We start from the raw sequence: 16,215 nt of genomic DNA, 5'->3' as shown, positions 1-16,215 counted from the left end.
TATATTTATAGTTGCGTTATCAATCATAAGACTAAACTTTAATGCTACAAAACTTAGTTTTATGATAACCCAAATTAGTTAGCACTTAAGTTGAAGAGTTTCCTTAATAAAAGTGATTGTGTTTGTGATAAACTAATCCTGAGTACATTAATATTTACTTCCCATATTGAATGATCATATCTGAGGCCTCGTGACAATGGAACGGTTTGGTCTCCGCGAGTATAAATGTTGCTGCGCAGACCGCAAAGTTTAGGTTCCGAAGAGGTCTGAACCCATTCAACTGACAAGATGAAGTGGCTCCTCATCACACTCGCTTGCATTCAGCTCTCTGATTGTTTAATCAGGTGGGAAATCATTACCTGAGGGTCAGAGATGCAAAGAATAATTTGTCACCAACGAACTGTAAATGTTGATAATATTTCGAACTTCTTGTCATTACAGAGTGCCCTTGATTAAGGGTAAATCTGCCCGTGATGTTCTTCAGGAGAAGGGCTTGCTGGAGGACTTCCTGAAGAATCATCCATATGATCCCTGTTCAAAATTTGAAGGATCCCTGGCGTCAACAGAACCAATGATTAACTACCTGGATGTAAGTAATCTGTGAGTTCTGTACACTAAAGAGGGAAATACAAACACATTTATATCTCATTTGCGATTATTGCAGCTTTTGTCTCTAATTTATATTCTTCTCAGAGTTAGTTGTTCGTCAAAGGTAACAATTCAATAGCAGACAGAATGTGGTAATAGACCATGTGCTGTAGATCTTAGACCTGCTCTAACTTACACAGCAAGGGTTAATGGATGCGACTCAGCTGTGCTAGCTTGTGCTGTTGACAGGTGCGAAAGGCCTGGTGACCACAGCATTGAATCCTTTTGCTCCGGAGATGGGACTCCTGGGTCAATGTGAGAAGTTACTGGTGATTTCTGGTCGACCCACTGACCAGCAGCCCCTGGCCGAACCATTGCTGATGGTTACTGGGTCACTGTTTCTAGGGACCATTAACTAGTATGACTTGTGCCGTTGGGTGGGCTTCCGGCAATGCTGGCATTCATCATCATAAGAACATAAGAACATAAGAATTAGGAACAGGTGTAGGCCATCTAGCTACTCGAGCCGGCTCCGCCATTCAAAAAGATCATGGCTGATCTGGCCGTGGACTCAGCTCCACTTACCCACCCGCTCCCCATAACCCTTAATTCCCTTATTGGTTAAAAATCTATCTATCTGTGATTTGAATACATTCAATGAGCTAGCCTCAACTGCTTCCTTGGGCAGAGAATTCCACAGATTCACAACCCTCTGGGAGAAGAAATTCCTTCTCAACTTGGTTTTAAATTGGCTCCCCAGTATTTTGAAGCTGTGCCCCTTAGTTCTAGTCTCCCTGACCGGTGGAAACAATCTCTCTGCCTCTATCTTGTCGATCCCTTTCATTATTTTAAATGTTTCTATAAGATCACCCCTCATCCTTCTGAACTCCAACGAGTAAAGACCCAGTCTACTCAATCTATCATCATAAGGTAGCCCCCTCATCTCCGGAATCAGCCTGTGAATCGTCTCCGTACCCCCTCCAAAGCTAGTATATCCTTCCTTAAGTAAGGTGACCAAAACTGCACGCAGTACTCCAGGTGCGGCCTCACCAATACCCTGTACAGTTGCAGCAGGATTTCCCTGCTTTTGTACTCCATCCCTCTCGCAATGAAGGCCAACATTCCATTCACCTTCCAGATTACCTGCTGCACCTGCAAACTAACTTTTTGGGATTCAGGCACAAGGACCCCCAGGTCCCTCTGCACCGCAGCATGTTGTAATTTCTCCCCATTCAAATAATATTCCCTTTCACTGTTTTTTTTTCCAAGGTGGATGACCTCACATTTTCCGACATTGTATTCCGTCTGCCAAACCTTAGCCCATTCGCTTAACCTATCTAAATCCCTTTGCAGCCTCTCTGTGTCCTTCACACAATCCTCTTTCCCACTAATCTTTGAGTCATCTGCAAATTTTGTTGCACTACACTCTGTCCACTCTTCCAGGGGTCATCTATGTATATTGTAAACAGTTGTGGTCCCAGCACCGATCCCTGTGGCACACCACTAACCACCGATTTCCAACCCGAAAAGGACCCATTTATCCCGACTCTCTGCTTTCAGTTAGCCAGCCAATTCTCGATCCGTGCTAATACATTTCCTCTGACTCTGCGTACCTTTATCTTCTGCAGTAATCTTTTGTGTGGCACCTTATCGAATGCCTTTTGGAAATCTAAATACACCACATCCATCGGTACACCTCTATCCACCATGCTCGTTATATCCTCAAAGAATTCCAGTAAATTAGTTCAACATGATTTCCCCTTCATGAATCTATGCTGCGTCTGCTTGATTGCACTATTCCTATCTAGATGTCATGCTATTTCTTCTTTAATGATAGCTTCAAGCATTTTCCCCACTACAGATGTTAAACTAACTGGCCTATAGTTACCTGCCTTTTGTCTGCCCCCTTTTTTAAACAGAGGCGTTACATTAGCTGCTTTCCAATCCGCTGGTACCTCCACAGAGAATTTTGGTAGATTATAACGAATGCATCTGCTATAACTTCCGCCATCTCTTTTAATACCCTGGGATGCATTTCATCAGGACCAGGGGACTTATCTACCTTGAGTCCCATTAGCCTGTCCAGCACTACCTCCCTAGTGATAGTGATTGTCTCAAGGTCCTCCCTTCCCACATTCCCGTGACCAGAAATTCTTGGCATGGTTTTTGTGTCTTCCACTGTGAAGACCGAAGCAAAATAATTGTTTAAGGTCTCAGCCATTTCCACATTTCCCATTATTAAATCCCCCTTCTCATCTTCTAAGGAACCAACATTTACTTTAGTCACTCTCTTCCGTTTTATATATCGGTAAAAGCTTTTACTATCTGTTTTTATGCTTTGCGCAAGTTTACTTTCGTAATCTATCTTTCCTTTCTTTAGTGCTTTCTTAGTCATTCTTTGCTGTCGTTTAAAATTTTCCCAATCTTCTAGTTTCCCACTAACCTTGGTCACCTTATACGCATTGGTTTTTAATTTGATACTCTCCTTTATTTTCTTCATTATCCACGGCTGGTTATCCCTTCTCTTAGCGCCCTTCTTTTTCACTGGAATATATTTTTGTTGAGCACTATGAAAGAGCTCCTTAAAAGTCCTCCACTGTTCCTCAATTGTGCCACCATTTAGTCTGTGTTCCCAGTCTACTTTAGCCAACTCTGCCCTCATCCCACTGTAGTCCCCTTTGTTTAAGCATAGTACGCTCGTTTGAGACACTACTTCCTCACCCTCAATCTGTATTACAAATTCAACCACACTGTGATCACTCATTCCGAGAGGATCTTTTACTCGGAGATCGCTTATTATTCCTGACTCATTACACAGGACCAGATCTAAGATAGCTTGCTCCCTTGTAGGTTCTGTAGCATACTGTTCTAAGAAACAATCCCGTATGCATTCTATGAATTCCTCCTCCAGGCTACCCCGTGCGATTTGATTTGACCAATCGATATGTAGGTTAAAATCCCCCATGATTACTGCCGTTCCTTTTTCACATGCCTCCATTATTCCCTTGATTATTGTCCGCCCCACCGTGAAGTTATTATTTGGGGGCCTATAAACTACACCCACCAGTGACTTTTTCCCCTTACTATCTCTAATCTCCACCCACACTGATTCAACATTTTGTTCATTAGAGCCAATATCATCTCTCACAACTGCCCTGATATCATCCTTTATTAACAGAGTTACCCCACCTCCTTTACCTTCTTGTCTATCCTTCCGAATTGTCAGATACCCCTATATGTTTAATTCCCAGTCTTGGCCACCCTGCAACCACGTTTCTGTAATGGCCACCAAATCATACCCATTTTAATGATTTGTGCCGTCAACTCATTTACTTTATTTTGAATGCTGCGTGCGTTTAGGTAGGGTGTTTTAATACTAGTTTTTAGACCATGATTTTTAGTTTTGACCCCTCCTGCAGCCCCCTTATATTCATACATATTGTCCCTTCCTATCACCTTATGATTTACCCTTACCCCAGTGCTACTCTGCTCTGTTGCCTCCTGAGTTTTGCATTCTTTCTTGGGGTCCTGTTCATCTGAGATCTCACCCATTCTAACTAGCTCAGAGCCCTCTCCTGGATTTTATTACACTTTGACCCTTTAGAATTTTGCTGTACAGTGGCCCTTTTTGTTTTTTGCCTTGGGTTTCTCTGCCCTCCACTTTTACTCATCTCCTTTCTATCTTTTACTTATGTCTCCATTTTGTTCCCCTCTGTCTCCCTGCATTGGTTCCCATCCCCCTGCCATATTAGTTTAACTCCTCCCCAACAGCACTAGCAAACACCCCCCTCGGAATCGAGGAAGTCTTGCTTCCAACTTTAGAATGAGTCCTTAGGTGGCTGAACAGTCCAATACGAGAGCTGCAGTCCCTGTCACAGGTGGGACAGATATTCGTTGAGGGTAAGGGAGGGTGGGACAGGTTTGCCGCGCGTTCCTTCCGCTGGCAGTATTGTCGAGATGACATTTGAAATCAAGAGGGCTAATGGTCGAAAGACTCAACATCATCCCAACCATGAAAGATATTATCCTGTATAATACATCGAAACAGAGTAAGCACACTTGCATTTAAATGGACTGCAGACTTCTGCACCTGGATTTGAAAAGGTGTTTTGGGGAGTTTTACATTTTCTGATGGTATAGAGGAATTTGAATCTAAGAAAACATGTTGCACTGGTATTTGTCCACTTGATACATTGTGGTCTCTCTGTTTTTGCTGACAGTTGTCATACTATGGAGCAATCAGCATCGGGAATCCACCACAGAGCTTCACCGTCATCTTTGACACTGGCTCCTCCAATCTTTGGGTTCCATCGATTTACTGTTCCCAACAACCATGCAGTGAGTGAATATTACCCTGCTCTTAAACACGCTTCCGCTCTTGACCTTTCTCATTGAGGGCCAGCTCTGCAACTGGGATTGGAAGAGAATAATATTTCTACCATAGTCACAGCGAGACAGTGTGCGTAGATTGGATGATACTCTGCACTTTCACTTGGTTATCTCTGGGCTCGGAGAGAAATTTAACAGAGCTTTGATTTCCTGGCGGTTTTAGCTGTGGTTCGTTGTCTCCCTCTGGAGTTGGACGAATCCTCGGGTGGGTTTACACTGCAAATGTAGCATTGGTGTAGAACAATTTCCACTTCACACCAATGCTAAACATGCAGTGTCGATCTGTAGGTACGGCCCAATCTAACTCTGGAGTGACATACCCTGGAGCTGGGAGCCTCACATCGCTTTGATTGACATCACATGGTGTGTAGGTACAGTGCAGTGTCAAACCTCAATATGATGTTGGAGCTCCTTTTCAACCTCTATGACTCCAATTTAAATACCTAATGAGCAGGGATTCTGCCCCGTCCATTCTCTAATTTAAATGTCTAACTAAAGGGAAAGAATGCGAGAAATACACAGACTTCACTCCTGGATAGGATTGGCACATTCTGAAATAAGAAGAATTAGATTATTTTTGGGCACAAATGTTTGATCCAGCATTGAACTAAAGGTTGACATTTTTTTTAATTTATTGGATGAACTAAATGGATGTTTTTTTGCAATGATCCATCACAGATTCAACCCAATATTCACACACACACACACACACACACACACTATCATTCAGAGCCCTCCGCACCGACATACCATCATCATAGGCAATCTCTTGAAGCGAGTATGACAAGCTTTCAAGCCAAAAAGGGATGAGTTCACAGATGTTTCAATGTTCCAGATCCCGAACTTATATTCCAGATCCCGGAAGCGTGGAAGATGCCTGTGCGTGGATTTTATTAACGCATGGTAGCCATTGCACAGAGCTTGACAGAGCTAGGGTCTTGGTCCAGTGGCAAGGATTAATCAAGACGACTGGAGACCTGCTCTGCTGCACGGACCTAGCATGCACACATATTGCAGTGTGGGCTGGCCCGTGATGCCCCAGGGCCCTCGCATACACACTAACTTCTGGTGGCACAAGCACAAATGCTGCAAATGTACTGCAAGCATTGAAGAGATGTGCAAGTGCAGCAGCCAAGATATTGGCAACCTACATACACACACACACAGACCATAATCTGACACACACACACATAGATACACCTCTACACAGAGCTCCCCGCACCTACATACACACACATATACACACACACAGACCATAATCTGACACACACGCACACATAGATACACCTCCACACAGAGCTCCCCCGTACCTACATACACACACATATACACACACACAGACCATAATCTGACACACATGCACACATAGATACACCTCCACACAGAGCTCCCCCGTACCTACATACACACACATATACACACACACACAGACCATAATCTGATACACACGCACACATAGATACACCTCCACACAGAACCCCCCCGCACCTACATACACACATATACACACACACACACCATAATCTGATACACACGCACACATATATACACCTCCACACAGAGCCCCCCACACATCCATACACACACTAGCCTCACCTAAACATTTTCCAACCATTAAAGTTCCTGACCCTCCCCATGTTCCCAGGTTCCTGCTCCAAGGAAAATCCAGCCAGTTATACACAAATGAGGCAGAAAAAAATTGAGTAACAAAAGTAAATTATTTCTTAAATGTGAAGAATGAGATTATTTTTCGGCCCATTTGTTTGACCCAGCCCTGGACTAAATGCTGACACATTCCGATGAATTTGATGAAATCGATGTTTCTTTGCAGTGACTCATCACAGATTCAACCCAAGAACATCCTCAACATATTATTCAAATGGCCAGTCCGTATCCATCCAGTATGGCACAGGCAGCATGACTGGGCGACTGGGATATGACACTGTCAGAGTAAGTAGACTGTAACCTTCATCAAATATATCAAATTCCAAAGCAGTGATAATTGTGTTCCAAAAGTTATAGGTTCAAATCAAAGATACAAAGACCTTGGAATCCAACATAATAAGTTCTGTCAGTTCAGAAGCCAGACAGTTGAGTGGATGTGTAATGATGATGTAGCACAGGGTGTCTTCAGCTTGAAGCTGATGTTTTGAAATTTATGAAGAGGCAATCATAATATTTGTACCTCGAGTCTGAGCGCCTGTCGGTTAAACAGTTTGCCTACAGTAACATGTCATGGGGACAGTCAACTTGGTTTCAAAAGGAATAAGCAAATCCCCACAAACCCATTAAAAGTTTTGCAGAGGGAACCAAATCAGTCGTTAACTATCCAGTGGATATCATTCACAGGATACCATTCTGCTCCAGTACCCCTGATTCGTCACTTGCTCTTGTTTTTCTAGCTTTCGAACATAGCTGTCAACAAACAAGAATTTGGTTTAAGTGAGACTGAACCTGGCGGTTTCTTTTCCTACTGTAAATTCGATGGAATTCTCGGCTTGGGTTATCCATCTCTTGCAGCATCAGGTGCCACCACTGTGTTCGATAACATGATGTCTCAGCACCTGGTGCAGGAGCCTCTTTTTTCCGTCTACCTGACAAGGTAAACATTTCTCACCCATTTGTTGCTGCCTTTTACTTCCCTGAATGCAGCAGAACCCAGACTAAATCCTGTACAATGAATTTAAAGGGCATATATGCTTGATAGTGTCCTATTGGATGGTATGTGTTTCCTGCAATACTTATGGCAAGGATACTGACATATTGCAATCAATGGCTTTTAGAAACTGATTTGGAGAAATGATGATTGAGATACAATGGGGGTACAGTTACAAAGTGGTTATGTTACTGGAGTAGTAATTCAGAGACATTGAGCTCAAGTCCCACCACGACATCTGTGGGATTTCATTGCACTTAATTAAATCAATCTGGGATTAAAAAGCAGGTATCAGTAATGGTGACCATGAAACTACCAGATTGTCGTAAACACCCAACTGGTTCACTCCTGCCCTTTGGGGAAGGAGACCTGCCATCCTTACCTGTATGTGACTCCAGACCCACAGCAATGTGGTTGACTCTTAACTGCCCTCTGAAATGGCCGAGCGAGACTCTCAGTTTTACCAAACTGTTGCATCAAACTGTGGGTGTACCTTCACCACAAGGACTGCAGGTTGAAGAGGGCAGCTCACCACCACCTTCTCAATGGCAATTAGGGATGGGCAATAAATGCCAGCTTCACCAGCGACGCCCACATCCCGTGTACGAATTAAAAAATATCCAATCGGCAATGAGACCACCAGGTGCTAAATCTCTAAACCAGAAATATTTCAATGTTACTGAAATTGTTTCTTTGCCTCTGAGCTTTATTTATTCACCTTTGCTTTACAGGGAGACTGGTCAGTCCGGAAGTGAAGTTGTGTTTGGTGGAATTGATTACAACCACTTCACAGGGCAAATTAACTGGGTTCCCGTCACTCGTGACGCATACTGGCAAATCCTCATTGACAGGTGAGTGATTACCCATCGACAACGGGAATAGTTCTGAAAGTGGCACTCGACAAATCAACCTTGGAATAAGATCAACGTTTATCGAGACAATGTGCTAATTATAAAGCTATTTATAATTTTCAGGAGAAAACTTTTGTGGCAGCAAAAAATCTCATTCGCTTCTTTCAGTCTTGCAATCAATGTTTAGCTCCAATCATATCAACATAAGTAGATATATATTACTGAACGTACTTTGAGTTAATAGTGACCACATGAAAATTCTGTTGGTAGTCAAACGCCAAAGCCCATTTTAATTACACTGAACACCCCTTCACACAATGAAGGCAAGTGGCGCCTGGGGCAACCATAACCTTATACTGTATTGGCGTTTTTGTTGCCTTGTTGGTTTGGCAGGGACAACTGGGCCTGACATATGTGTCTGAGGTTGCCCTGCGATGTTATGTACAAAGGCATGCAAGTGCACCATCAATTGGAGGAATTATTGGAATCACTACAACCCATGTTTGGTTGGTTCACCACTGTGTCCGTGAATGAGGTTTCTCATCACACTGCAGGACCTGGGAATTGGGGAACCTGTTCTTGGTATCCTTGGACCAACAGATATTGGTGCCAGTGGAATGTGGAACTCAATATTGTCTGCTTCTCTACTGAATCCTAGAAGTTGGCTTTACCAAACTACGGAGAAAGATATGATTTAAAAGAAAATAAATACATTACTGAGCCAGTGTTGAACTTCTCAGTAGTGTCAGCATTTACTGAAAATATAACAAATGTCTCAGCTGATTAGTCGACACAGCTTGGCATTACTTGTTCAATTAATCTAATAAGTCATAGAATCATATGATGGATACAGAGCAGAAGGCAGCCATTCGGCCCGTTGAGCCCATTTCGGCTCTCTGCCAGAGCACTTCAGCTAGTCCACCCCGTCCCTCGCCCACCCCCCTGCCTCCCCTCCCCCTTCCCCCTGCCCTTTACCCGTAGCTCTGCAAATTTTTTCCTTCAGGTACTTCTCTCTTTCCCTTTTGAAAGCCACAATTGAATCGGCCTCCACCTGCTAGGCAGTGCATTCCAGATCCTAAGCACCCGCTGCATACAAAGGTTTGTAACAAAGTCTGGCAGTTTTAGATCTTTGACTAACCCTTGCTGCATTTTTCTCCCTCAGAGTGACAATCAATGGTCAGGTTGTGGCCTGTGAATATGGTTGTCCTGCTATTGTCGATACCGGCACTTCTCTTCTTGTTGGTCCCAGCTCATACATCAGCAACATTCAGCAGGGCATTGGAGCAACTCCCGGTTCCTATGGCCAGGTAGAGATGGCATCTTATATTATCTGGTGTGGTATAGGAGTGTCTAAGTCTGCAACAACGATTGTTTCACACTACATCCTGTAGCAGATCATTTCAGTTATTACAAAGTGAAAACTGATTTATTTGTAATAATATTGCAATTTCTCATATATAATGTGCATTGTAAAAAGTTCTCTCAGCCACTTGGGGTTGTCAAATTAAATTCCATTGACTTGAGGCAATAATCACTGTAGCATGGATGTTCTGCCCCAGAAATATTTGGAAATGCATCACCATTTGTAGCAAGTTCAAGGCAAAGTGCTAAAATTTCACCGACCTAGCAACCAGGTTTTCACCACGATTTGACCCACCGTGGTGAAAACACGGTGGGCGGGGTCTTCCAGCAACTTCTACGGCAGTCCTTCCACGTACCGCCGGGTTTTGTGAATGTTTTTTGAATATTTTTTGCAATTCCCCACCTGCCTCCCAAGGTCTCTCTTGCAGTGCTACCGGCCCTGGACTAAAGTTGCTGAAACTCGCGGTTTGCGCCGCGAATCCTCATGTAACGCTGACTTTACCGAGATGTAAAGGCCGAAACTTAGGCCTAAAAACGGTAACGCAATGAAAATGTTAATTTTGGCGTAAAACTGCCGTTATCGCCGAAAACCGATGATTTAGCCCAAAGAATCTTTACATTTTTGAATCTACGCATTCAGGGACAAAAAGTAATGCTGAAATAGGCCACAGCATCAGTATTGACGAAATGCACAAACCCCAATCTTAATATTGCTTTAAAGTTTCGATGAGCATTAATATTTAAAAATGTTTTAGCATGATGTTGCTGAATTGATGTCAAATATATCCTGGGAACAGCCGATGTTTTTTCTGTAACCATTTCCTTTTAGCCTGTTTGTTTATTCCAATGTCACCTCCTATTAATCCCTGTTCTGATTCCCGAGAATACCATTGTACTGTAAACGATGTATTGTAAATCCCTACACTGACGCAGTCACTGAACACTGTTGCTATTTTCTTGCAGTATACCATAAACTGTAACAAGATGAGCAGCATGCCCGATGTGGTCTTCACAATCAATGGAGTTGACTATCCTCTTCCTGCCAGCGCCTACACATTGAAGGTATGTTAGTGGACAGCAATAGGCTGCTAGAGTAAGCTTAACATTTCAAGAAATGTAATGGAATAATTTTTCAGGGATTTATTAAACAGTTCATAAGATTACATTAGGATATACAGCTCAGAAACAGGTCATTCGGCCCAATCAGTCCATGGTCCACTCGCGCCTCCTCCCGTCTTTCCTCATCTAAATCTACCCGCATACCCCTCCATTCCCTTCTCCTTCATATGCTTGTCTAGCCTCCCCTTAAATGCATCGATACTATTCGTTTCAACCACGCTCTGTGGTAGCGAGATCCACATTCTCACCACTCTTTAGGTAAAAATTTTCTTCTGAATTCCTGATTCGATTCCTTGGTGACTATCTTAGATTGATGGCCTCTAGTTATGCTCTTCCCCCATACGAAAGTATGGGCCTTACGCTAAACATCCGTAAGACAAAGGTCCTCCACCAGCCTGTCCTCACCGCAGAGCACTGCCCCCCCAGTCATCAAGATCCACTGCGCGGCCCTGGACAACGTGGACCATTTCCCATACCTCGGGAGCCTCTTATCAACAAAAGCAGACATTGGAGTGGAGATTCAACACTGCCTCCAGTGTGCCAGTGCAGCCTTCGGCTGCCTGAGGAAAAGAATGCTCGAAAATAAGGCCCTCAAATCTACCACCAAGCCCATGGTCCACAGGGCTGTAGTAATACCCAACTTCCTGTATAGCTCAGAGGCATGGACAATGTACAGAAGACACCTCAAGTCGCTGGAGATAAATCACTAACGATGTCTCCGCAGGAACCTACAAATCCCCTGGGAGGACAGGCGCACCAACATCAGTGTCCTCATCCAGGCTAACATCCCCAGCATTGAAGTACTGACCATACTCGATCAGCTTCGCTGGGCAGGCCACATAGTTTGCATGCCAGACACGAGACTCCCAAAGCAAGTGCTCTATGCGGAGCTCCTTCACGGCAAATGAGTCAAAGGTGGGCAGTGGAAATGTTACAAGGACACCCTCAAAGCCTCCCTGATAAAGTGCGACATCACCACTGAGAGTCCCTGGGCAAAGACTGCACTAAGTGGAGAAAGTGCATCCGGGAGCACTTCGAGTCTCAACGCTGAGAACATGCAGAAATCAAGCGCAGGCAGAGGAAAGAACATGCAGCCAGCCAGTCCCACCCACCCCTTCCCTCAATGGCTATCTGTCCCACCTGTGACAGAGTCTGTGGCTCTCGTATTGGACTGTTCAGCCACCAAAGAATTCACTTCAGGAGTGGAAGCAAGTCTTCTTCGATTCCGAGGGACTACCTATGATGATGATGGTGATGCTCTCCCCCAAAAATGGAAATATTCTCTCTGTATCCACTCTATCAACAGCTTTCATAATTTTAAAGAACTCTATTAGGTCAGCCCTCAGTCTTCTTTTTTCAAGAGAAAAGATACCCAGCCTGTTCATCCTTTCCTGATATGTATACTCTGGCATTTCTCATATCATCCTTGTAAATCTTCTCTGCACTCTCTCCTTTGCTTCTATATCCTTTTTATAATATGGCGACCTGAACTGCACACATTATTCTGTGGTCCAACCAAGGTTCGATACAGGTTTAGCTTAACTTCCCTCTTTTCAATTCTATACCTTTAGATATAAACCCTAGTGCTTGGTTTGCTTTTTTAATGGCCTTGCTAAGCTGCATCGCAACTTTTAGCGATGTGTGTATTTGTCCTCCGAGATCCCTTTGTTCCTCTACCCCACCTCGACTCTCACTCTCCAAGTAATAAGTGACCTCCCTATTCTTCCTACCAAAATGTAATATCTCACATTTATCTGTGGTGAATTTCTTTTGCCAATTATATGCCCATGCTGCAAGTTTATTAATGTCCTCCTGTAATTTGTTCAGTCCTCCTCAGAATTGAATATCCCCCAATTTGGTATCATTCGCAAATTTAGAAATTGTGTTTTGGATTCCAAAGTCTAAATGGTTAATAGAAATTGTGAGCAACAGCAGTCCAAGCACTGATCCTAGTGAAACACCACTGCCCACCTTCTGCCTCTGTGAAGAGCCACCTTTTACTTCTACTCTCTGCTTTCTGTCTTGAAGCCAGCGAGCTATCCATTCTGCTACTTGACCCCTGACTCCGCATTCTCTGACCTTGTTCATCACTCTATTATGGGGAACCTTATCAAAGGCATTTTGGAGATCTAAATGAATTACATCTACTGCATTACCATCGCTCTATATCGGTTTTTGCCAATATTATTGCCCATTTTATTTTCCCAAGATCTGTTCCCAGCCCTTCAAAATCAGCTTTTCTCCAATCTATGCTGCAGCAATCACTAAAGGAGACGGACATATGACACAGTGTTAATTGTCTTTCTTTTTCTTATAGAGCTCTTACTACGACCAAGTTAGCTGCTCCAGTGGATTCGGCAACACTGGTGGAAACCTCTGGATTCTGGGAGATGTGTTCATTGGAGAATATTACTCCATTTTCGACAGAGGGAACAACCGTGTGGGTTTGGCTCGTGCTGCCTAATTTATTCAGCTCTGTTCTCATTGAAAGCACACCCTGATTCACATTTTGAGGTGGATTTAAGCCATTCCATGATCCCCCAGTGCAGCAATTGTCTCCTGGCTGCAGAGTGTAAGAGATCAAGTCATCATATCTTGGATGACTATAATCAGACCATTGACAGCTTGGCTGTGGCTTTGTGCTTTGCACTAAGTTACAACTGAAAGAAAATGAAAACTGAAATACAACTTCAATAAATGCCTTGTCAGGGTGGGCTTTTAAAGGAATAGTCTTAGAACACTGATACGGCATTGGAAATGAGAATGTTGAAATAGTCTCATTATATCTCCTCTCTGATTGTGTAGCACTTTCTCTCAGTACTTTCTTGGCTCTGACATTCAGCTGTGATATATTATTGGTGCAGTGATTCGCTCCAGAGACATTCACATTTCTGCTGAAGGTGGATGACTGTGCAGGGAAACCTCATTCGATGTAAATGTGACCCGAACATCACACAGCAGCTTTTTCTATCCTTTGGAATCTCTTCATCGCAACTGTTCCTAAAATTGTTCAATAAAATATAACCATGAAAGGCATACTCCCAGCTCTCCCGTCTCTTGTTCCTTTTATGTCTGTGTGGGCCGGGGACTCAATTCAGTCACATTTACACTGATTTATGATGTGGTTCACTCATTGAAACAGTTACAAAGGACAGGCAGGCATTTGCAGATCACATGAGAAGTGGTTGTTCAATGATGTTCTCAGATATTTGGACAGGAGCAGGGGCGGGGGATGGAGTTTGGTTTTGACTATAATTGAGATATCAGAATAATTCAAATACAAGCACCCATTGATTCAAGATGGTGGATCTCATTTCCATTTGGGACTAAATTTTAGTGAAGCTCGGCCCAGATCTTCTAAAATGGCCTGCGATGTTTCTGAGAGACAATGTTTGATTAACTTAAAAGTGTTATTAAGTATTTGAAATATATAGTAGGTCAGCATCTGAAGAATCAGTTAATGTTTCAGATTACTTTGTTGAAGTATAGAATCATAGAATGGTTGCAGCACATTAGGAGGCCATTCAGCCTATTGAGCCCGTATTGGCTCTCTGCAAGAGCACTTCAACTAGTCCTCCTCCCCCGCCCTTTCTCCATTGCCCTGCAATTTATTTTGAAGGAGAAGGGCAGCAGGTGCCTGTGAACACCATCGCCTCTCAGTGCCCCTCCAGGCCGCTCACCACCTTGACTGAAAAAGAAACGTCAGCCATTTTCTGAGCGGCCTCCAATGTTTCCTTTCAGGCTGCTCAAAGCCGGTGAGTGGACGGGGTGTGCACGATGCCAACTCCACCCATTTCTACCTCAAAATAACCTCGTCTTTCCTGGCCCAAAGCTTAAAATGTGAAGCAAATTTATTAAAGGAGCAGGCACATAGTCTAAGTGTGATATAATATAATTCTATATTCACAGTGGGAAGTCTGACTTCTCCAGTGAACAAAATGTAAAACGTTTGCCAGTCTGAGAAATAAGTTAACCCCTTTGAATACAACATTTCCAGATATATGGTGATTCTTTTTCCTTTGGAGTGTTTCTGACCAATTCCTTCTCTTGGAGATTTTCAAACTGACCCTCCTCGATTCAAACTGAATCATCCCTTTTATATCCAATTAAAGGTACTGCTTGGGATTTTCAATATCAGACTGCTCAAACACAAATGGAAATTATTAATCATATACAAATTGAGCCAATCACACCACATTGGTTAAGGTAGATTTATTGCTCTCTCCAGCCTGGAAGTGAAAATAAAACCTTGCAGCCCTGTGTCGAACTGAGCTTATTGTAAGAATTTGAGCTGCATCTAGATAGGAATAGTGCAATCAAGCAGACGCAGCATGGATTCATGAAGGGGAAATCATGTTTAACTAATTTACTGGAATTCTTTGAGGATATAACGGGCATGGTGGATAGAGGTATACTGATGGATGTGGAGTATTTAGATTTCCAAAAGGCATTCGATAAGTTGCCACACAAAAGGTTACTGCAGAAGATAAAAGGTACACAGAGTCAGAGGAAATGTATTAGCATGGATCGAGAATTGGCTGGCTAACTGAAAGCAGAGAGTTGGGATAAATGGGTCCTTTTCGGGTTGGAAATCGGTGGTTAGTGGTTTGCCACAGGGATCGGTGCTGGGATCACAACTGTTTACAATATACATAGATGACCTGGAAGATGGGACAGAGTGTAGTGTAACAAAATTTGCAGATGACACAAAGATTAGTGGGAAAGCGGGTTGTGTAGAGGACACATAGAGAGGCTGCAAAGAGATTTAGATAGGTTAAGCGAATGGGCTAAGGTTTGGCAGATGGAATACAATGTCGGAAAGTGTGAGGTCATCCACCTTGGGAAAAAAAAACGTAAAAGGGAATATTATTTGAATGGGGAGAACTTACAACATGCTGTGGTGCAGACGGACCTGGGGGTCATTGGGCATGAATCCCAAAAAGTTACTTTGCAGGTGCAGCAGGTAATCAGGAAGGCAAATGGAATGTTGGCCTTCATTGCGAGTGCGATGGAGTACAAAAGCAGGGAGGTCCTGCTGCAACTGTACAGGGTATTGGTGTGGCCGCACCTGGAGTACTGCGTGCAGTTTTGGTCACCTTACTTAAGGAAGGATATACTAGCTTTGGAGGGGGTACAGAGACGATTCACTAGGCTGATTCCAGAGATGAGGGGGTTACCTTATAATGATAGATTGAGTAGACTGGGTCTTTACTCGCTGGAGTTCAGAAGGATGAGGGGTGATCTTATAGA

The 16,215-nt window shown here is 43.4% G+C and overlaps 1 protein-coding gene across 1 annotated transcript; it reads left to right on the top strand.

Moving 5' to 3' along the window:
- Nucleotides 1-282: 282 nt before the first annotated feature.
- LOC139228272 (pepsin A-like) lies at nucleotides 283-13,510 on the top strand. Its single transcript, XM_070859454.1, has 9 exons — nucleotides 283-344; nucleotides 442-589; nucleotides 4,809-4,926; nucleotides 6,809-6,927; nucleotides 7,380-7,579; nucleotides 8,365-8,484; nucleotides 9,647-9,791; nucleotides 10,810-10,908; nucleotides 13,283-13,510. The coding sequence occupies exons 1-9, from the start codon at nucleotides 289-291 to the stop codon at nucleotides 13,427-13,429; spliced, it is 1,152 nt and encodes a 383-aa protein (XP_070715555.1). The 5' UTR covers nucleotides 283-288; the 3' UTR covers nucleotides 13,430-13,510.
- Nucleotides 13,511-16,215: the final 2,705 nt, after the last annotated feature.

This window comes from Pristiophorus japonicus, chromosome 17 (assembly GCF_044704955.1).
Source record: "Pristiophorus japonicus isolate sPriJap1 chromosome 17, sPriJap1.hap1, whole genome shotgun sequence".
NCBI lineage: Eukaryota > Metazoa > Chordata > Chondrichthyes > Pristiophoridae > Pristiophorus > Pristiophorus japonicus.
This window is presented reverse-complemented; position numbering and strand designations above follow the sequence as displayed.

What these genes read in the sequence shown, in the direction of transcription:
- LOC139228272 (XM_070859454.1), top strand. Translation starts at nt 289, where the DNA reads ATGAAGTGGCTCCTCATCACACTCGCTTGCATTCAGCTCTCTGATTGT. An exon ending in TGGGATATGACACTGTCAGA is followed by an intron (nt 6,928 to 7,379) that starts GTAAGTAGACTG and finishes TTGTTTTTCTAG; the next exon opens with CTTTCGAACATAGCTGTCAA. An exon ending in TGGCAAATCCTCATTGACAG is followed by an intron (nt 8,485 to 9,646) that starts GTGAGTGATTAC and finishes TTTCTCCCTCAG; the next exon opens with AGTGACAATCAATGGTCAGG.